The sequence below is a fragment of the Muntiacus reevesi genome, chromosome 11 (assembly GCF_963930625.1).
Source record: "Muntiacus reevesi chromosome 11, mMunRee1.1, whole genome shotgun sequence".
NCBI lineage: Eukaryota > Metazoa > Chordata > Mammalia > Artiodactyla > Cervidae > Muntiacus > Muntiacus reevesi.
In genome coordinates this window covers 24,487,307-24,511,221 of record NC_089259.1, presented here as the reverse complement: position 1 = coordinate 24,511,221, position 23,915 = coordinate 24,487,307, and the positions used below count along the sequence as shown (strand labels likewise).

General features: G+C 32.0%; 1 protein-coding gene across 7 annotated transcripts in view; it reads left to right on the top strand.

Annotated features, from left to right (window-relative positions):
• The window catches only part of NBEA (neurobeachin), a 652,386-nt gene that overhangs the window by 214,044 nt on the left and 414,427 nt on the right, over positions 1-23,915 (top strand). For 5 of the 7 annotated variants that reach the window (XM_065901706.1, XM_065901708.1, XM_065901707.1 and 2 more), the window contains exons 24-29: positions 2,067-2,220; positions 10,684-10,864; positions 13,120-13,250; positions 16,968-17,075; positions 20,746-20,914; positions 22,358-22,453. In XM_065901706.1, coding sequence (XP_065757778.1) covers positions 2,067-2,220; positions 10,684-10,864; positions 13,120-13,250; positions 16,968-17,075; positions 20,746-20,914; positions 22,358-22,453 — 839 coding nt within the window. The remainder of the gene's footprint in view (positions 1-2,066; positions 2,221-10,683; positions 10,865-13,119; positions 13,251-16,967; positions 17,076-20,745; positions 20,915-22,357; positions 22,454-23,915) is intronic. The other 2 variants (XM_065901711.1, XM_065901709.1) reach the window with 1 other exon arrangement.

Here is a 23,915-nt window from a genome sequence, read left to right as displayed (position 1 = left end):
GAGAGTAAAACAAAAAAAGGTTCAATACTGGTTCAGATAAATTTCTACATTTTATCTTTTAATGTTAAAATTAATGTCATATACTACATTTATTCTTGTTAATAAGATTTAACATATAGTGCTAAAATTTTTAAATCACTATGACATCATTGTTAGAGCTTGTACTGTTTAAGTGGTAAGTGGACATCATTTCAGATATGATCATTTAAAGAAAACAACATAAAAAAGCAGTTCAGTTGTTTTATGCTTTTCAGTTTAAATAAATTCTAAAAAAGAAAAAAAGCCTACATAAATGTTAAAATTACCTTGCCTCACTTCCAATTTTATTTTGTAATAGCACATATGCAGCAAATTAATCAGGTTTGAGACGTCATATGTTCATGCAGATAAATTAGGAAGTAGATGGCTGTACATAGCAATACCCTACCATCAGCGATTCAAAAAATCAGGGGCAGAATATTCACAACACGCAAATAACTTCCTTTGCTTTTCTTGGTTATCCTTCTAAGATTCAAGGTGGTTGCTTCGGCTCCCAGGATCAATTCAACCTAGGAGACTTCCCTCAACTAGAAGGCAGGACTCTGCTACTGCTCTCACCCTGCTCTCCTTCCTCTTCTTCCTTGTGTCTTTTTTCCTCCTCCTCTCTCTCCTTTTTCTTCTCCTCCACTTCCTCCTGATTCTGTTCTTCTACTTTTTCGAAGTGAAGCCCCTCATAAAATTCCCTATTGATTGATATCTCATGTGTCAGCTGGATCATATGCTTTCTCTAAGTCAATGACCAGCAGACAGGAATGGGATAATAATGATTGGCCTCCACAGGCAATACTGCTCACAAGCACAGTAGCTGTGGTGAAACCAATATTTCCTGTACCTGATGTAGCTCAGCAATAGAACAAAATCTAGATCACATTAACAGAGAAAAAGAAATAACTTTACATAAGTAATCAGCATCTGCCATAGACAGTTTTTAGTTCTGATTTTATTTGGTCAGTTTGTCCTTAGTCTACTTACGTGATAGAAACAATGGTCTTTCCATTGCTAATGTTACATGCTAAGTTACCTAGGGGGGTGGTAAATAAGGAGACTGGAATACCATGAAATGCATTACTATTAACATGAGTATCAATGTGTGGAGAGACGCATAATTTACTACCTGTTATATTTTAGTAGCCGCTGAGTGAGTGATACTCAACTTTCCTTCTCTTAACATACTTTGTGTGTCTTTCTGTGCTTTATTTCATGGACTCTTATAAAATTCCCCAGTCATAATTTTGTGTAATTTAACAAATTTTTTTAAAAAGTTTAAAAGATAGATAGCACTTTAGTTTTTAGGACATGAGAAAACATCGTGAGATCTAAGATATAATAGATGATGTCTTGCAATTCTAAAAAGGTTAGAATCACTGACTTAAATTTGATCATGGAGTAGAGTTTTTCCTGTTAGAGAACAGTTCATATTCCTGACTGACAATCAGATGGAAGCAGTGTGTGTGTGTATTTTTGGGAATCGGTATTGTATGTTTTGTATGGCAAAGCTGCACTGCTGACTTTTGAGGTCTTTTCCACTTTTATGCAGTAAGTACTTGAATTTTTACTGACTCATTTATGCTACCTTATCATGTAACTTCTGTGACTAGCAGTATACGTTTTCAATGTCTGGTCAAAGCTAGAGCTGTGGTCTGGTGATAAAACAATTTGTCAGCTAACTATCCACTTCCTCTGCTTTTCAATACCAAACAACTAGCTTTTGGCAAAAATAAATGTTTTAGCCAAATTCATTGGCCTAGTCATGTGTCTTTGAATCGAGTTAGTATACTGTAGTGTTTTAAGCAGAAACAAAATAATAAGTTAATATGCTTGGCCTCACAAAAAATCCATGATGAGATGAATGCTGGTTTTAGTAATATGACATCTAAATTGTTGTAAATTATTTTCTTTTCTAGTGACTCTGTTTTAAATTTGCCTAGCTCTTATTTTTCACTTTAAAAATGACATTAAAAATAAGTTGTAACTTTTTATTAAACCAGAGAAATGTTCATTTGTGTTTTGTCTTTCTGCTATTTTAGCCATTCCACAAAGTCTGTAATGGATTTTGTCAATAGCAATGAAAATATTATCTTTGTACATAACACAATTCACCTCATTTCCCAAATGGTAGACAACATCATCATTGCTTGTGGAGGAATTCTACCTTTGCTTTCTGCTGCTACATCACCAACTGTAAGTACTTTGACTCCATCTAGTGGTTACGTTTTATAATTACATTATCAGAGCATGTCAGTGGCGTTCTATACTATAAACATGGATTTTAATAAGACTTGTTCACCTGAGAAGAGTTTTTAACCATATAGTTTGAAATTACATACATTTATATTCTCACTTCTTAATTGTCAGTGTTGGATTTCAGCTGTGTGTATTTATGAAAATATTTCTCTGATAATTTTGATGAATATACCTTAGGAAGAGCTATAATCATAAATGGTTTAACTTTATTTTCTCTACATTGTTTATCTCTTCAAATCTACATTAAAATAAACTGTTAAAATTCTTGTTCTGTATATCTTGAATTTTAGAATACAAGTACATATTTATTATATAACAGAGTCATGAATCTAAATTAGGAAAAAGTCAACTTTAGATATTTAGTCTCATATGATTAGCTTGAAATATTATTTTAAGCTTAATATTAAGCTATATATAGTAGCTTTATATTTCTGTTCTCTGAGATTTAATCTTGAAACCAGTAATTTGCTTCAAAAAGAGAATCAGATGAATTCTTAGGGTGTTTCTTGCTTAAAATTTAGGTACCTCAAATAGAAAAACTATAAATGTCATAGCATTTTCTGTACTTGAAAAATTTGGTACTTCTTAAAAATCTCAAAGAACTTTATGTTAGTCATATGACATCTTTTAGAATTTTTATCTGACATGATTTTGTGGTTCAGGATTTCTATTTTAAAAATACAGACTTACTCTTTGTAAGACATCAAAATCTGTTAACATAAGTTGAAAGACATTCAATGTTATTTATATGCCATTTAACATATAATAGATAAATAACTCAGTGTTTTAGTTGTCATTTAAAAATATATCTTTGAAAAAAATAAAAATATATCTTTGATTCACATTTTGAAAAACAAGCTCCATAGCTAATTGCTCAGATGGGCGAGAATATGCTTCTCATATTAATAACTGTGTTTTTGCTACCATATTGGAAACTCATCCGTAAGCCCGAAATAGAGCACTTTTCCAGAGAGAAGCTTGCCATTTAATTAGGATGTCTTTTACTTGTTGAGGCAGTGTTTCCAAACTCATCTCTGGTTTTATTTCATCATTAACAAGCTTTTTCTACATGACTCTTTTTCTCACTCTCCCTTTGTCATCATCCCTGAAGCAGCCCTGAAACTTAAATATTAGCAGCAAAAGAATGTATACATCCTTAGCACACTTCTGCCTCACACATGTACTTCTCTTTCATCCATAAATTTATTCAGGAGTCTCCAAAGTCAAGGCTAGTTCAGGAGGGAGTGCAGCAGATCAGATCCTAATTAGGGCCTTCATGAAATTAGCAGTTGACTAAGGAAACAGAATCAGGAAGAAAAATAGCTGATGGTATGTGAAGAGTGCAGGTATCCTGTAACATACCATCCCTTCTCTTTAATCTCTGATTTCCTCTCATAACTTACACCAAATTCTGGTAAATTGGGGCTTGCATATGATGTTAAGAATATATTCTAATATTGAGACAGGAAGAGGTTTTTGTCTCTTCTACCCATTGAAGATTGACTTAATGTTTCATCCTGGGATTTTTCTCCATCATATACTTTTTTTTATGTTTAGTATTATCATTGTTATCAGGAAATTTTAAAAAGTTATATTAAAATTTACTTTAAAGTATAAAGTATATGTATAAAGTATAAAGTAATTATAAAGTATAATATTGTTTTAAAATCTTCTGAAGAACAGAAGCAATCTTTATATAAAATTAGCAGTAGATAAGAAAAGTTTTATAGATTTGAAATATTTATGAGTTTTCTAAACTAGAAGATCTCCATCAAGATAGAGAAAATAATGAATAAAGTGTTAATAAGCATTATGAATTAAATAATATGCTATCCAGATTTGCTGATTTTTTAAATTTTATAATGAATATATGATAAAGATACTGATATTTTGACTTCCAGAATTATTACCTGTAGAGTTATAACTACCATATTCAGAAGTTAAAACTGCAGTATTTATTTCTTCAGACTGTTTTCAATAGACTTTGGAATTCATTCAATTGTAGAAACTTTTCTTCATTGTCTGTCTCAGTATTTGTGCTATTTTGGCTGATTAACTGATTGCACCTGTGCCTGCTTCTACACCATAGCTAGTTTTATAGTCTTTGAATGAATTGTTTCCTTAAAAGAAATATCAAGAACCTTTTCTCCCACTTTCTACTGGGAGAAAACATGGTTGGTGCCAATTTCGAGTAATGTTTTCCATTCCTTGATTGCCTAATTCTCTTGCTAAAATTTTAATTTAATAGTGGGAAAAAGTGAGCAAGGAGGAGGTTGAATAAAGGAAGAAATTAAAACTAAAGACATGGAGCTTTTTAACTTAGATTTTTAAAGAGATTTTTATTGGAGTGTAGTTGATTTACAATGTTGTGTTAACTTTCTTTAAATTAGATTTAAAATAGTAATATAAAAAACTGAAAGAGAATTCTGGATGGAATAAGTCAAAAAGGAAACATTGGCAAAATGCAGGTTACCAAAGCGGGAAGCGTTGTCATGGGTGCCCTAGAATTTCAATCCTAGATATATAAAGAGAGATAGAGACATTTGAAACTAATGTTTGAGTGATCGGTAATATTGTTCAGGTTTGTGGAGTTTTTAAAAATACTCATACATTATATACAGATATGTATCTAAGAAATAAGTATGAGTAATGTTGGTATGCAGTGGTTGATAAATGATCATATAATAAATATTTTTGGTTTTGAGGGCTGTTTAGTATCTGTCTGACTACTTAAATCTGCTGTTGTTTGCAAAAGCAGACATATGTCATAACACAGAGGAGTATATGTGAATGTGTTTCAGTAAAACTTTATATTTGATTTGTGGGTCCTAGGTTGCTGACCACTGACTTACAGCACCATTTTGACCTAAAATACAAACACCATAGTATAATGTTTCAGTGTAAAGCATTAAATTAAAAATTCGTTAAAATTTAGTAGTTAGAGTGTAAGATAAATCCAGGTTTCCTATTAAATAAGAGCTTGCATTTGAATTAATGAGCATTTATCAAAGTTAATTTCAATAAATTCACTGAATATTGTGGTCATTATGTTTTAGTAGAAGATATGTAACTTTTCCACATGCAACCAACTAAATTTTTTTAGCATTTGACACATCTAATGTTGAAATTGTATACAATTTTGAGTGGGTAAGTAGAATGCTAAGTATTCTTTATAAATCGCTATTAGAAGCTCAACCCAAGAAGATAGCTTTTCTATTTCTCTGTATAAGTGTGTATCTCAAATAATTTACTCCTTTTCATCAAAAACAAGCTTGTTTTCCAATAATCAATGAGATTCATACACAATTTTCTTTTCAGTTAAGATTTAACTGAAGGCATTTGCATTTTAGCATAAGATAAATCTGTATTTTAACCTGGGTTCTACCACTTACTAGATATGATGTCAACTTTAATTTCTTCATTTTAACAGTGCTAATTTTACTTACCCCACAGGAACTTGTGACACTTAAGTTAGGTAATGTCACTAGATGGAGAAGGCTCTTCCCGAATGTTTCCCTTTTACTTCTTTTTGGAGCTTTTTATTCAGAATTGTGTCATGATAGAATGATCTTCCCATTTACAAAACAAGCCTGTCAAATGTAGAACTCTGAAGTTTAAAATAGGATATTTGAGCCATGTTAGCTATTATGAGTGATCCACTTTGATGGCAAAAAGTAAAATGGTGTAATCTTTTGTCTGCTGTCTCCACGGCCTTGGTATAGAGGTGGTCTATTTTCTGCCCTGGGACCTTACATGAACACCATAACTCATACTAAGGGTGGCATTTGTGTATTGCTGTTGTAGTGTCATCACATGAGAAAATTGCAGCTGCTTAATCTTACTTCTAAAGAAATACTTCAGTGGAAACTTTAAGGAAAAAAACAGTACAGATATACATTATTTGTGTTATACTGACACCTTGAAATTGAAGAATATTGGAGTTTCCGTTTTATCTAGATTATGTAAAATGTTATGTAGCATAGAAAATAAGTTACAAAAATAGTTGCAAGTCTTCAAATTAGAACAATAGTTGAACTTAAATAGTCAGCTAAAAAAATTTAAAATTCTTAGTATGTAGCTTGACTAGTCCGGTTTTGTGAAGGAGCATTATTTTTATTTGGGCTTCTCAGGTGGCGCTAGTGGCAAAGAACCTGCCAGCCAATGCAGGAGACATAAGAGAGGCAGGTCCAGTTCCTGGGTTGGGAAGATCCCTGGAGGAGGAAATAGCAACCCACTCCAGTTTTCTTGCCTGGAGAGTTCATCTCAAGGACAGAGGAGCCTGGCAGGCTACAGTCCATAGGGTTGCAAAGAGTTGGACACAACTGAAGCAACTTAGCATGCATTATTTTGTTACTGTTCTTGAGGTTTTGAAGTTAATGTTTCCGTCACTAGTCAGTTGACTTCTCTCACTTATTTTCTGCACTTTGTTCCAAGTTGGTCATGAATGAAAGCTAGAAATTGGAGGGAAAAAATGAAGATAAACAAAAAGCGTAAATCAGCTACAAATTGCATAATCACTTCAGGGTTGTGGTCAACCATTTTGGTCAAAAATCCAGAATACTGAATGTTTAGAATTTCATTCAGTTTCATTCTCTGTTACAGAAAATAATAAAGACTGATATGTCTGCCTTTCCTAGTAGTTTTATAATCATAAGAATGAAGAGCAACAATTTCTGGCAAAAAATAAAGATAAGGACTTAGTTTTAGTTTTACCTTTTCTTACCATTATTAGAAAATGTAGCTAATAAATTTGGAAAAACCAGTAATAATTTCTTTGTTTGTTTTGTTTATCTCATAACACTTACTATACTTCCGTATTCTCAGAATGCTTTTAAATGTTCTCCTGTACTCAGCAAAGAATCCACCGGCAGTGAAAGAGACCTGGGTCGATCCCAGAGTCAGGAAGATTCCCTGGAGAAAGGAATAGCTACCCATTCCAGTATTCTTGCCTGGAGAATCCCATGGACAGAGTAGCCAGGTTGGCTACAGTCCATGTGATCGCAAAGTGTTGGACACGACTGAGTGGCTAAGCACAGCACAGCACTCACTCTTTGAAAATAGTGTTTAGAAATATGTCAAAAGTCCAAGATTAAGAACAGTTGTTGACTTTATCATGAAGTTTAATTGTATCTAGTTTTTAAAATATAATTCTTAGTAATACTCTGAAACTTGGTACAAAGTCTCTGTGATTATCTTAGTTCACATGCAGTCTTGTTTAATGTATCAGTAAATTCTAGCAAAGGAGAGTGGTTTTTAAGTTAGAATCACTCAAATATTTTATTGTCTTACTGATTCCTGGAGATTTTGTTCTTTAAGAAGGGCTCCAAATATTTTAGGAAACAAAATAGCATGATTCCTTAATGAAAATTTTAGAAGGTGTTGGTATAGTTTATTTTTCTGTCATTTCTGCTTAAACTGATAGTAAGGGCTTTTACAGAGACATTGTCAGTTTGTTTATTGAAATGTTTCCTTGGTCATTTTTTAGGAAAAGATATTTATTTTGTAAAATAGAATTTGCATATTTATAATATATGAACTTTATTTATATATGTATTATTTGGGAAGTTACTCTAATGGAAAAAATAAAGAGAAGTCTATTTGATATTTAATCTTAACCATATGTAATTTATAAAATGAATATCTCTTCTGAGTATTTTTGCTTTTAATAAAATAATCAGATATAATTTTTAATATATTATTTTGTGTTTCAATTTTACATTGTATTTTCATTTAATTTTAATGATTTTCTTTTCTTGTACTTTTTTTGGTCTGTTGTCTGTTTTGTCTAATGCATGTCCAGGGTTCTAAGGTTAGTATTGCTTTAGTAATTTTTCAGGTTTTCAGTTTTAAATTTTATTTTTGCTTATTTATGAAGCTTTTGACTTGGTTATATTTTGAGTTCCCATACCATCTTTAACATTAGGCATATTTTTGGTATATTTGAAAGATTCACTGGAGGGTTATTTTCTCAGTGCACTGATGAATAACTGTTTTATTATTCACACGAATCTTCAGACTAAATTGTCATAATATAATGAAAACAATAATATTTCAGTCATATGTACCTCCAGATTTTAACTGGTGCCAGTGAAAGAAAATTGGATAGAATATATATTAAGATTTAATAATAATCATATGTGGATGTTCTTTATTTTTAGACCTATATTATGATGTTTATATAACATTTCATCATGTTTATAAACTGCTTTTAATTAGAATTAATGGGAACTTCCTTTTAGGTTATTAGTTGTGTTAAGAATAATTATTATTTTAAAATTTTATTTTGTTTAGTCAAAAATAGCAGTTTGGCAAATGTCATGGATGATTAATAATGCTGTTTATAATGTCTCTATATAATTTATTAATTTAAAATGGAATTGCACTTTATAGACCCCAAAAGACTTCAAAATAAAATCATTAATTAATAAAATGAGTTAGTTTTCCATAATTTTCCTAATTCAAAATGATGAATTTCTTTAAGAATCCATGTATAGATACCCTAAAATTCTAATATTTTGAAAGTTTTCAGAATGCTTAATAGGCCTAAGCAATGGCCAGATCTTCCATTCCATTGTAAAACACTTATGTTCATAACTGAGATTTTAAAAGGAAGTTTTATATAAATTTTATTTTTTGCCTTTATTCTATTATAACAGATTTTTAATTCATGCTATGAAATGATGCTGTATATCAGTGAAGTGCTAGCAAATAACAAATCTTTATTTTTAAAAACATCCTAGTAATGAAATTAATTTCTTTAGGCCATAGAAGCTGAATTGGCATAATGTTATAAATCAGCAGTTGAAAAAAAATTGTCTGTTTCCAAGCTCCTCTTAGAGTGAATGTTTTAACAATATTTTGATGTTAAATGGAAGGGATAAAGGTTGTTCTTTTTTATACTCCATTTATAATCATTTAGTTATATAAGTGCTTGCTTTAGTCAGCTATCATTTGTCTTACCCATGTTTTAAACAAGAAGTGATGAAGAGGTGGTTTTTTAATGTGTTTCCTGCTGACATTTCCCTGTTAATATGAGTGGGTATATATCTGTGTAGAATGATGGGTGTGAATTATGTCAAATGGAGCATTAAATGGAGCAGATACCTATAATACATGCTTACTTTGTAGTTGAATTTATCATTTGGTGAAAAAATAAAGTTAATCAGTATGGCTAGCTTGCCCATTTTCAGATGATTTAAACAGTATTTTTTTATTTATAAAGTATTCCTTACTTTTCTCTGTTTCTGAGGCACTGAGAAAATGAGGCCTAGTCATAATGAACCAGGAGAAGGCAATGGCACCCCACTCCAGTACTCTTGCCTGGAAAATCCCATGGATGTAGAAGCCTGGTAGGCTGCAGTCCATGGGGTCGCTAATAGTCGGACACGACTGAGTGGCTTCACTTTCACTTTTCACTTTCATGCATTGGAGAAGGAAATGGCAACCCACTCCAGTGTTCTTGCCTGGAGAATCCCAGGGACAGGGGAGCCGGGTGGGCTGCCATCTCTGGGGTCACACAGAGTCGGACACAACTAAGGCGACTTAGCAGCAGCAGCAGCATAATGAACCAAAATAATTAAAATCTTATATAACATACAATGAAAAATAAAAGAAGAAATGTTGCTATTGCTTATAAGATGCAAAGTTATATATCTTACAAAACAGAATACTTTGTACCATTTCCTTTCAAAGCAGAAAATTATATTTTAGCATAGACAGTATTTTAGTGAAAGTACAGCTTTGCCAATCTAAAATGCTACTGGTTATTCTTATTGCTAGTGTCACTGATTAACAGTGGTAGAGGAATTAATGATCTTGAGTATTTTTACCCTAGATTTTTGTTACTCATACAAGTGGTTTCTTACTCGTTTATTCTGAAATGAATAAGAAATTGTCATATATTCTAATTGGACAGTTGATAGTTGTCTCCCTTTGATATCAAATGAAAGTGCCATATACCTTTCCTATTATCATACATTCATAAGAAAGAAAAATTAGCATATTTTTATAAATAAGAATGAGGATTTTAGGAAAGAAATATGAGTTGCATGTCTTTGTTAACAAATTTAAAATAGAACAAAACTAGTATAAGTATTTACATTGATTATTTCTAAGTGTCTTTATGAAATCTTAAGTTTGGAATGTGGTTTTTACAAGTAATGATATTTAAATCTAATGTTGATTTTAAAAATCAATTTTTTCTTTATTTGAAGATAATTCATAGCTAAGCTAATAAGCTTGATAATCAGCTCTTATACTATATGGAATTACTTTATGATTTATAGCTTATTTTGTTTACAAAATATACTAAATATACTAAACTACTGTTAAGCTGCAGTATGTATGTGCATGTATTATATTTCCAAATTTTAAACAAGATGTAAATCTACTTTCTTAAAGACGGAATTGGAAAATATTGAAGTGACACAAGGCATGTCAGCTGAAACAGCAGTAACTTTCCTCAGCCGATTGATGGCTATGGTTGATGTACTTGTATTTGCCAGCTCTCTAAATTTTAGTGAGATTGAAGCTGAAAAAAACATGTCTTCTGGAGGTTTAATGCGACAGTGCCTAAGGCTAGGTAAGTCTGTTAAGCATAATGGTGCATGTTAAATAATTACCTACAGATTATTTTTTTATATTCTGTGATACATAAAGTATCAGTGATACAATTTGATTATGTAATGTAGAATTACTAAGTTAAAAATATAGTATCATCACATTGGAGATTTCATGGAATAAATCTTTAATGGATTCTAATTTGAAGCTGAAGTTCTAACACTTTGGCCACCTGATGCGAAGAGCTGACTCATTGGAAAAGACCCTGATGCTGGGAAAGATTGAAGACAAAAGGAGAAGGGGACGGCAGAGGATTGAGATGGTTAGCTAGTATCCTGACTTAATGAACTGTGAATTTGAGCACACTGGGAGAGAGTGATGGACAGGTGTGCTGTAGTCTATGGGGTTGCAGAGTCAGACACAACTTAGAGACTGAACAACAGCAAAATTTGAAATAAAGTCAAATATATTTTGAGCTCTTTCAAAATCAGTAGGACAATAACATTTTTCATTGAAGTAATTTTTAATGTAAATCCATTTATGAATTCTTTTCTTTTTCTGTACATGAAAACACAGGCCAGTTATCCTGGGCCCACAAATATGTCAGAAAACCCATAGCATAGTTTTATAAACAATGCTAAAGGATAAAATTGACTATGCCAGTCTCACTGTTTTTCAGAATGAACATTTAATACTAGTAGATATTACTATAGCTATGATTTTTTTGTTGCTATTTTGTGTTACAAATAAAATTTAGCCCTGAGAACTCTTAGTAAATTTGACCAATTCCTTAGGCAGTATTCATTCTTACATCTTTTACCTTTTATAAAGGCAAAATTTAATTTTACTGTTTAGTCATACAGGGGACCAGACAACTACTGTTTTCAGACAAAAATGGCTACTGTTTTCATACTTGCCTTAGAGTGCGAACAGGGAGGATATGAGAAAGTAATAAGGCATTTGGTAGGATGTTCTTGACATGTATTCTTTTCACCCATTATTTAAAAGGTTATGTAAAAATCTTCATATGTATAGTTTCAGGGTACAAGTTTCTAATCCAAGAAAGAAGTAAGAACTTGATTTAAGAATGGTGGGATAAATCTACTTTTTACTGCCATTTTGTATTCCTGCGACGAATCATTTCATATTCTATTAGGGAGAGATTGACCACATGGATAACTTCAGCCAAGAGGTGTAGGATTATTTACTGTGGGCCATATGGACATTTCCACTGGTATTTAATAATAGCTGACAGATTGAGCTTTGTGAGAAAGAGAAATATTTTTTAATGCCTGAATATCTTAAAAACAGCATTTATTTGGTTATTTAGAACTTTTATTTCTGACTATATTCCTAAGTTTTACTGCTGATTTCATTTTTTAAATGGTAATTTTTAGCAGATTTGGTTTTTATCATTCACAGGGAAGTTTTATAAGTGAGTAATAATGAGGCAAACAATTATGTATCAATATATACTGTTTACTCTTCTAAGCACTTTGCCTATATCGATCCAGCTAATCCTCAGGGTAGTCCTCTAAGGAAGTCACTGTGTTTGTACTCATTTTACACATGAGGAAACTGAGGCACAGGTAGTTGAAGCAGCTGGCCCAAGATCCCACAGCTCATAAGTGGCAAAGCCAGATTCAAGTTTATGGGGACTGATTCCAAAATCTGTACTATTTATTATTATGCTTTGCTGCTTCTTGTAATAATTAAGTAAATAGAAAGCAAGTACGTAATTATTGAATGTTTGTTGATGAAGGTGACTTTGCCACCATGAAAACAAGTTGATATTGGGACTTGTGAGACGCGGCTGTACAGATGTACCTCGTTATTATTGCCTAAAATGGGGAGCCATGCTCTGTATAGTCACAAGATAGTCAAATTATGGGCAGATAATTATTATTTTTAAAAATCATCAAATATGAATATATTTTTAATTAATTTTAATCAAAAATTTAAGAATTTTGAAGGATGGAAGGGGATAGAATAAGGAAGGATATATTGAGAGCCTCAGATATCCTAGTAGTGTTGTTTCTTGAGTTGGTTGATAGTTTATGGTAATTTGTTTTCACTTGTTTAATTACATGAATTTTTTGTGTGTGCTTTTCATTACTGTATTTTCTAATTTAAAATATTTATTGATCTGGTTGATTTTATGAACAATAGTGGGATGGTAAAAGTTGAAAGAAAGAAAAGATAGAACCAAGCAACTTTTAAGAATAACATCAGAGTCAGCAATTTATATTAATAATATGCTTTCATTCTTTAAAATAGTTTGCTGTGTCGCTGTGAGAAACTGTTTAGAATGTCGGCAGAGACAGAGAGACAGAGGGAACAAATCTTCCCTTGGAAGCAGTAAACCTCAAGAAGCTCCCCAAGGTGTGACTGCCACAGCAGCTTCCAAGGTAATTAAACATTTTCTAAGTTAAATATAACTTACCTTTTTTTTTTAAGTTTGTGAGCACAAAGTGACAAGGAGTCTCCAGTACTGGCTTCTTTCCTTCTAAATTGTTAGGCTTCCCTGGTGGCTCAGATGCTAAAGAATTGGCCTGCAATGCATAGACCTGGGTTCAATCTCTGGATCGGGAAGATCCCTTGGAGAAGGGAATGACTATCCATTCCAGTATTCTTGCATGGAGAATTTCATGGATAGAGGAGCCTGATGGGCTCCAGTCCATTGAGTCGCAAAGAGTCAGACACAACTGAGCGACTAACACTTTCATTTTTTAAAGGAAGATTCTAGTAATTTCTAATTCATACAATTCTTATAAAGGTTATATCAGTTCATAGCTGAAAAGTTCTTAACTATTACTAACTTCAATAGTTAAATTTTCACCGAGTTCTGTGTATGAATAATGTACTTTTTAAATGGTTATGCTTTGGGGGATAGAATTCCCATGGCATTCAACAAAAATTATTGAATGCCCATGAAATGAGCATGTATGGTATACAGTGTTTCAGAATGCAGCAGTGATTGTCATTCTAAATTAGCTTTATTTAACATATGTTCATATTTACATTTGACCATTTGCATCACTTCCAAAGTTTCAGTAGCGATTTTTAGTTCCTGTATGTTTTTGTTGCTTACTTCAGCTACAGCTTGGAATCTCTTACCCTTGCTTTTACTCTTTTATTTATGTATTACTGTTTTATTTCTGTCACACTGTAGACTTCATACAGTTCATCAGAAGAATTTTTTTAACTTTTTAACTTTTACATGGCTTTGTTTTTCTTCAAGTTCCCATCCTTATTTTTCACCCCAGTAAATATGTTCCACTTTTGGCATTAGCTTAAGTTCAACTTTGAGTAAAATGTTTTCTAATACCTTCACTGCCAACTCAGTCTAGAGGAGGTTCCTTTGTTTGATATTTCTGTAAAACTCAGTATGTCTCTTTACCACTCATGGTGCTTGTAATTAGATGTTTGACACTGACCAGTGAAGGTTCAATAAGTGAAGGAATGAAGTAAGAGTTTAATTCATTAAAAAAATTCTATCGCTTCAAACTTTTGTAGTTTTCAGTCAGAACAACCACACATTTAGCTTATCTGTTTTATAGCCTCTTACTTTTTCACTACTGTTAGGGACACATTCCTATAATAATTAAACCATATATTATTTTACTGTTGACGAGTCTCCACAAAGCCCTCCATTGCTTAGAAAATTAAATGCAAACACATTAGTAGTGTTGCTTCTAGTTATTTGTGTAGGCTCAGGAGACTGTACGTTACTTGCGAGTGTGTTCATGCCTGTTACATCTTTTCAATTGCAGATTGTGTATAGCGCTGTGAATACTTTATCAAAGAGCACAGACTCTAGAATCAAACAGTTCTGAGTTTGTATCTTGCCTCTACCACTTACTGGTTATGTGAAATGAAACAAATTTCTTAGTCTCGTGTTCCTCAGTTTTCCAGTCTTTAAAGTGGACATATATCTTAATTTATATGGTCTTTGTATGAGTTAAAAAAAACAGTAATATGTTAAAGTTTTTAGTAATTTGAGAAATGAAGTGAGCATTTAACTAATGCTAATTCCTTTCCTCTCTCTAAGAGTTAACCAATCAATATATATGTCATGAAATAAATAAGTTAGTATTTTTGAGTGCTTAGATCTTAAAGGTGACTGTAGTTAATTCAGTATATAATAGGGAACTTTTCAGGCCTGTCAAACCAAGTATTAGGTTGGTGCAAAAGTAATTGTTCAGCAAATCAATGAGCTGCACCAAAAACTGCAACACCTGCAGCCAGTGTTGGTCAACAAAAAGTACCCAGTTTTTCTCCACAACAACACCCGACTACACATTGCACAACCAACACTTCAAAAGTTGAATGGATTGAACTTCAAAGTTTTGCCTCAGCCGCCTTATTCACCTGAATTCTCACTAATCGACTACCACTTTTTCAAGCCTCTTGACAACTTTTTGCAGGGAAAAACGGTTCCACAACCAGCAAGAAGCAGAAAAGTTTTCCAAGAGTTCGCTGAATCCTGAAGCATAGATTTTTATGCTACAGGAATAAGCAAAACTTATTTCTTGCTAGCAAAATGTGTTGATTGTAATGGTTCCTGTTTTGTTTAATAAAGATGTGTTTCAGCCTAGTTATAATGATTTAAAATTCATGGTCTGAACCACAATTACTTGTATACCAACCTAATAGTACACTGATGATAGAATATGGACAGAAAAGTTCAATGAGCAGGAAATCCATGATATTGAGCTAGTCTATCCTTTTAGGAAGAAACTTAGCAATGCAAATTAGATGATAAGTTATGGATATAGAACTATTAGAGGAAAAGTTGACTTGGTAAGAAAACATGTTTCAAAACAGAGAATCAGTGAACCAAGTTTGTGATAGTTGTTTCCCCATTTTTATGCATTTTTAATGTGGCACTTGAGTAAGTAAACCATAGTTATAATAATTTCAACGTGTTATGAATCTGAGTGGACTTGCGTTAGCCACACGTTTTCTTTGGGCCTCATTTTTTATATTTTCTAAAAAGGATGTATTAAATAGGATTTTCCTACAAAACACATGTCTAATTAGATTATGGACATAGAAGTACTTTGTAAACTGTAAAGTAGTATGTAAATTAAAATATATGTAGTTTTTTCAGCTGTATTGTAAATAGTATATTATTTCTTTAATCATCCTTTGATAAAGATTATTAGCCTATTATTTAACTATTAAAGCTAAGCTCACCTAAGCTTATATAGCTGGTAAGTTTTGGAATTGTAATGGAAGTAAAGTAACTATCAACCTTCAAATACTGTACTCGTGTGCTGCAAGAGAATCAAATATTTTAATTTAAAAGTGGAATAGTATAGTTGAGGTTTATAGAAAATAGAAGGAGGCCTGTTTACTATTAAATAGAGTTACTTTTATATGCAGGAGTTGTATTTGATACTTTACATACATTATCTAATTTAATTCACACAATTCTTATGTTTTGTAAGTAAAAAAGTACTTGACTGAGTTTCAGGGATCTTGGCAGTCTTACGAGTTTGCTATGTGACATGTTACCTAAAATTAGTGGATTTTTGTGTCTTCTGATATAAAAAGGATTTTAGTGGTAATGATCTTTAATGTCTTTCAGCTTTAATATTAAGGCCTGAGTAAAACATTTTTTGCTTACCTTTTCTGACTTTTTGTGGATCATGGAATGCTTTCACAGATGAAATTTCATATAATAATGTAACATAATAATCTCACATATTATGAAAACATGACACATAAATGAACCTGATGACTTAAAGAGGCTTGTTAACTAGAGGTAGGGAATGTAAAGCTTAGAAAAAGTTAGTAACAAGCTTGAGGTCACACAGGAGAGATTTGAGCCCAGAGTAAGAGTTTAGTCTTTTTTTCTGCCACAGTCCTCCAGCCTTTCTTTATCTATAGCAGTAGCTATGCAGATGAAGAACAAGAACATTAGTAAGTGAAACCATGGTAAAAGTAGAAGAGAACAGAAGTGCCCACTTATAACATTATTGTCAATAAATATTGTTCAGTGATGAGAGAAGGTAAAGTGTGTGGCCAATTTAATTACAAAATTGAAGGTATTATTAATAGAAATTAATATAAAATTCTGTATTATACTATTTTTTCACAATTCTCTCTCTCTTTTTAAGACTCCACTAGAGAATGTTCCAGGTAACCTTTCTCCAATTAAGGATCCCGATAGGCTTCTTCAGGATGTTGATATCAATCGCCTACGTGCAGTTGTCTTTCGGGATGTGGTGAGTTACGCCTGCTTGATTTCCCAGAAAAAAAAGAACACTTTTCACTGTAACTTGTGTAAAATAATTTAAATTTCATAGGAAACTTGCATTTTAAAACTCAGTGTCCTAGTGTCAGGGGTTATAGGTTTATAATGCGCTTCTGTTTGTAAAATGTTTGAGCTTAGCTTTCTCTGAAAGCTTACTCATGTTACTTTTTAATGATGTGAAAATTATAGTTAATTTGTATGTATACTAACAATGGAGATAACTTGGAAGGTTATAGCTGATTTTATCTTGAATAACAGTTCCTGTCTTTTAGTATTCCTTGCTCCATCTCTAGGTCCTGAATATTTTTTTATTATCAATGTTCCTTGTATTATTGGTAAAAGAGATTACTTAATAAAGATATTCTTGGGAATTACTTTTGGGGGCAATTACTTTTGGGAGAAGAATATGCATTTAGAAATAGAGATACCAATGGGAATTTGAGTTACAAAGATTGCTTTTTTTTAAAGCGTATTGAAAATATAGCTTAAAGAAACAATTTCATAGACCCCTCCGATTATATGATCAATTATTCAAAGTAAGTAAAAATAAGATTGGCCCTTCCAAAATTGGTGTAGAAGCATCCATAGCATTTCACAGCAGACTCAATGTTGGTAGTACTTCTTATTATAGTTGTTATTTATCAGCAATTTTGGATTCTATTTTTCTTTTTTTAATTGATGATTTATGAAACATAAACATTTATATTTTAAAGTTGCATTTAATAATAACTTGGATAGATTACTTTGTACTTGAGAAAGTGGTTAAAATATTTAATACATACTACATGGTAGAAATATATAATAGAAAAATTCACATTCTTTTTAATGTATAACAGTCTTATAAATCACTAAGAAAATTGCAACCATACCAACAGAAAAATAGACAATAGATATGATATATGAAAATAAGGTGATAAAGATATGATTTAAAAGTCAGTGTAACTATCAGTCTAAGAAATGCAAATTAAACCAGAGTAAGATATTTTTACCAAAAACTAAAAATTTTAAATAATAGTATCTGTCATTACAAAGGTATACTGAAAGTGCTCTATCATTTATCACTGGTAGGAGTAGAAATTGGATAAACTTTTTAAATAGCTTTTTACATTGTGTTAAAACTTTTACAAATTTGATGCCTATGACCCATTGATTCTCCTCATCATGTGCTTATCAGAGCTGTCCTCAGGAAAATTGGCAACATCATAAATATCCAACACAGAGCGTAATAAATCATAGTATATTCATTTAGCAAAAAGTTATATAGCTATTAAAATCATATTTTTGAGGGAAACTTTGTGGCATGTAAAATACTCATGATATATTGTCAGGGAAAGAAGCACTATACAAAAGTACTTACACTACACAAATACTGCATTTTTGTGTGTCAGGTATACGTACATGCACATGTTCACCTTCATTTAAAAAAAGGCATCCAAATGCTGCCAGTTACTATCTCTAGGTAAACACTTTTTATTTTGTACTTTTTTAAATTTTCAATTTTTTATAGTGAATCTGTATTGCTTTCATAATAAAAGTAATGGGAGATAAAATGCATTAATAGTGTAAAAATCTTGATGTAAGGATCTGCATAATCTGGACTTAGAAAAAAATACTTACTAACAGTTTAACCGTTCAGAAATTGGAATTATTTATCCTGAAAATAAAAATGTATTGTGGAAGAATTTTTTTAAATGATAGATGATTTAAACACCGATCATGTTTTCATCTCCAAGAGATTCACTGAGACCTAACATAGAAGGAATTTATGTTGTGTGACATTGCATTTAAATTGTTAGTAAGTTCTGTATCAGGTTATTATGGTGGATTGTATAATTTTTCTAATATCTATGGATGTTATGTAACTATTGTATATAGGATAACCCTACAATGGTTCTTATTAGCTTTCTTCCTGAAGGAAGGGAATTAATGTTCAGGTGTTCGTTCCAAACATCATTGAGGTAACATAACTTTTGTTCACTCAATTTACACTGTGTATCAGACACATATATATTACCCTCAGCTTTCAGTAAAAGGTTAAGAGAAAGCTAAAACTGAGAAGTATTAAGATCACACAGCTAGGATTAGGTAGAGTCAGAATCCCAAATTAGGCCATTCCAAAGCATTCTCTCTCTTTTACCACCATATTTCATAAACTCCAAGGAAAACTTTTTTTCTTTTAAATAATCTCCAAAATTTGGAAGTATTTTTAATTGTTATATTTTAAAGTCAGTTGTAGATATTATAAGATTTCTACTTGGCCTTTGAACTATTCAAGTCACTTTAGGTTCCCTTAAGTTCAGAAACATATGAGATTTTAAAATTTAGGTATTTAAGGAAGCGTAATGTATTTAAAAGCTGTCTGTTACCCACAGAGTATGAAACACTAAATTCACAATATTTCAGGACAAATGTAATCTATTTGGGTCGTTTTCTCCATTACCTATACTAATTCTATTTCAGAGTATTAAGTCATCTGTAAATATTTCTTGTTTGCTTTTTTTTTCTGACAAATGCACATAAATTTTGAGTCTTGTTCACATAGTGCTTAAATGAAGTAATGAATGTAAAGTGACTGTTTATGGAATTAATAGACATTAATGCATGTTTGTTTTCCTTATTTCTGTTTTATCTATGGGCCATGGTAATTACTTGCAGTTTTGGTTTGAAGCATCACTTTTACCTAACTTAGAAAAAAGGCCTAATAACCATCTATTTATGATTCCTTAAATATAGTCTAATCTTAAAATAGTTTTAGAGATCATTTAACATTTTTATCCCTATAGGATAATTACCTAGGCTTTTTCGATAGAGCTTTCAATGTTATATGCAGTTCTGCTTCAAAGAAATGAATAACTATTATCTGTTTATCCTAACATGGTCAATCTTTTTCAGATCTTTTACCACTTCACTGCTATCCTCTGGAATAACTTCTTCATTTTGTCATTGAGCTTTTGAAATTTGGAGCCTCAAACATTGGCTCCCAATTCTGCACTGGAAAAATGAGGTTATTTTTCCAGTACAGAATAGTGGGGCTGTTATTTATGTTTATCTATTCATGTGTCAAACGTTGCATTAGCTTTTTCTGAAGCTGCCATATTGAACTTGTATAAAATTCATGCTTTATGCTCCCTGATTTTTATATCTCCCTTATTTTACTCATATTTCCTGCTCAGGTAGTGATATGTTAGAATTGTATCTGTATTCCAATAGTAATTTATTCTGTTATTATTTTTCAGTTATAGTATTTGAAACTCTTGACATTTTTAGCCAGACATTAAATTTTTCTTTTCAAATTGTGCTATCTGCATATCTTATAAATATGCATTCTCTGATGTTATAGATGTAATAGATACTAGTGAAGAGGACAAATAATAAATTTTGTGGCATATTCAGCAAAATTTTAACATTCTCATTTTTTTAACTTACATTTCAACCTATAAATCAGATGGTATGTTTCTAGAGTTTTCTTTTTAATATATACTTAGATAATGCTAACAGTATATGCTTACCAAGTTTTAGCAAAAGTTAAATGTCATATGTTTTCCTCCATAAAGAAAATAAGACAGGAATAGTTTCTTATACTCTGAGAACTTATACTTAAAATTTTCTGAATGTCAAAACTACCTTTTCATTTTACGCAGGATGATAGCAAGCAGGCACAGTTCTTAGCTCTAGCTGTTGTATACTTCATTTCGGTTCTGATGGTTTCCAAGTATCGTGACATTTTAGAACCCCAGCGAGAGACTGCAAGAACTGGAAGCCAACCAGGTAGAAACATCAGACAAGAAATAAATTCACCAACAAGTACAGGTACTTAACATTTTTCTAATTATTTGAATTTTCATCATCATTTATCTCCTTTTTATTTAATTTTTACATCTAGATTTAAACTGGTTCTATTCATAATCATCTCAAGTATTTATAAGTAGGCAGTATATAAATGGCAATTTAATCTTGTTTAATTACACAAAAATGTAGAATGATATTTGCTATATTCTCATTTTATCAGGGTTTTGGGTTAAGTTTTTCTGTTTATTAACATAAAACATCTATGCTACTACTTAATATACAAATAACTCATATATTTTAAATGTATTATTTTTAACCTCTATAAACATATGAAAGTAGGAGGTCCTTATAGAGTAGTTCAAAATCAACAGTAAGCCAAACTATAAATCTTTGTAGCCAAGTTCAGTAGCATCTTTCTTTCTTTCCGTCTTCCTTTCTTTCTTTCAATATGTATAGTTATTTCAGTATCTAAATATTCAGCCAGAGATTTATAATAAACAAACATACATTCTGAATTTTATACCAAAGTTATATCAACTAAAGTAAAAAATTTCTAGACAGCAGTGAACCATTTTGGGTCATGTTGTCTTTCTCATCTATAGAAGATGCTTATGTTGTGGGAGTTCATGTATTATCTATCAACTTTGTTTACTCTGCTTGGGAATGATAAACACATTTTTTGGCAACTAATATTTTAATATCACAGGATGCCTTTAGTCTATTGCATTTCCTGCCAGGTGTTTACATCAGGGTTGTTTCTCTATTGTTTGCAGTGTTGCCTTAGCAGCCCAGTGATTCTTTCAGGTACCACTAGATTAGTTTGTAATAGAAATTACCCTTCCTAAATAAATGCATATGAGATATACATTAATTGAATATTTTAAAAAACGAGTAGAAATTAGTGGTCAAATCTCTGCATTTTGTTTTCCATAATCATGTCATATCTCATTTACTTTTTGTTTCTGTATGGAAATACAGATTATGTTTAACTTTAATTCTTTTTTGTTGCATGCTATATTTATTTTGAGTACATAAATGTATTTCTTTATAGTATAATCTTACTTTTAACTTTTTACTTGACAAATTAAATGTTATCCTAACATTCCAGTTTCTTTCTTTTAACCATTTAAACACAGAGACTCTATATGTTAATCAACTGTCTCTTCTTTTTAATGCATTCAGTCATGTATGTATAAAGCAAGCAATATTTTAGTGAACCTTCCAGTTCTGATTTTCTTGTGTGTTTGTATGTCTCTGTGTTTGTTGCTAAAATGACTCTACTTAACAAGTATGTTATTTCCTTTCTCTTAATACATAACTTCTTTCCTTCCTCCAGAGACACGGTCTTTATTGCTAGTACTGTTTGCATGTTGCAGTGATATAGAATTGTCTTGGATCTTCAGTGGACCATGTTGCAGGTTGTTACATGCTGGCTCAAATTTGATTCCATGATTTTCTCCACAGTTGTGGTCATACCATCTATCCCTCATCCAAGTTTGAACCATGGATTCCTTGCCAAGTTAATTCCTGAGCAGAGCTTTGCCCACTCATTTTACAAAGGTAATATTGACCTCATCTCCTGACCTGTTTGGGTATTCTTAAATTTAATCAATTGTTATACAATAACCATCCATTAATGTAGTTGTTTATAAACACCTCAGCATACAGCTCAGGTTTCATGGAGATATAATACATTGTATTTATACCTGGCTATGGTAAAGCGTCTGCTTGCAGTGTGGGAGACCCAGGTTCGATCCCCGGGTCGGAAAGATTCCCCTGGAGAAGGAATTGGCAACCCACTCCAGTATTCTTGCCTGGAGAATCCCATGGATGCAGGAGCCCGTAGGCTACAGTCCACAGGGTTGCAAAGAATCAGACATGACTGAGCGACTTCACTTTCACTTATCGAGAGCAAAATATAGTTTTTATATTTGTATTCCGTTGTATTTCTTTAAGTATCATCTTCAAATTAAGGCTGCCTAATTATATGGATAATAAGATGCATGGTGGTGGCATGCAGAAGAGATCACAGAAAAGTCCCACCTTGTTAATGGGACCAAATTAGCTCTAAAATAAAGGCTACTATAGAATGACAAGTAAAAAGATTTTAAACAAGCCTTGAAAGCATCACAGTGATCTATAATTATTTAACTTTCTGTCAGAACAAAATTCCAACCCTTTTCAAAGGAATACAAAAAATTCTTCAAGCAATGCAATTATTCAGCATTAAGCATTCAATAAAAATTATTAAGTGTGCAAAGAAAAAAAATGTGATGCATAAGCTGGAAACAAAAAAAATCAACGGAAGCAGATTCAGAAGGGATACATACATATTGCAGAGTTGTCAGATCAGGGCATTCAAACAGCTATTGTAAGTATGTCCAAGATGTTTTTCAATATGAAGGAAAAAATTAATACAGAGAAAAATGAAAGCATTTTTAAAGAACCAATTAAAAGTTTCAGAGATGAAAAATAAAACAGCCAGAATGATGCCTGTGGTTAAGAGTAACATGAGATTATTCTGTGAAGAGCAAAGGTGAGCCAAACTCTGCCCCCAACCCCCAACCCAGGATTTTCCTGTGTGCACACTCTACACAGTTCCTGGGACAGTGAATATGATGGATTTTATTCTTGTGACTAGGTTATGTAATATATGTTAGCACAGTTGCTTTTAAGAAAAGGTAATTATACAGATGGCTCAAGCTACCTAATCACACTAGCCCTGTAAAGGTGGAGAGTTTTCTCTGGCTTGTTTAGAGCAGGATGTGAGAGCACCTCAGTGTGAAAGGGATATGACATAAAGAAAGTTCTTTGTTGCTGAGATGGAAGTGACCATACAGCAAAGACCTGAGATTGCCTTGTAGAAGCTGAGAGTACCTCCCGGCTAACAGTCAGCAAGAAAGTGGGGGACTTAAGCCTACAAACATCAACATACTGAATTCTGCCAATAACAGGAGTAATTTTAGAGAAGGTACCTGAACTCCAGATGATCACCAGTGTCTTCGTCCATCAGCTAATGATA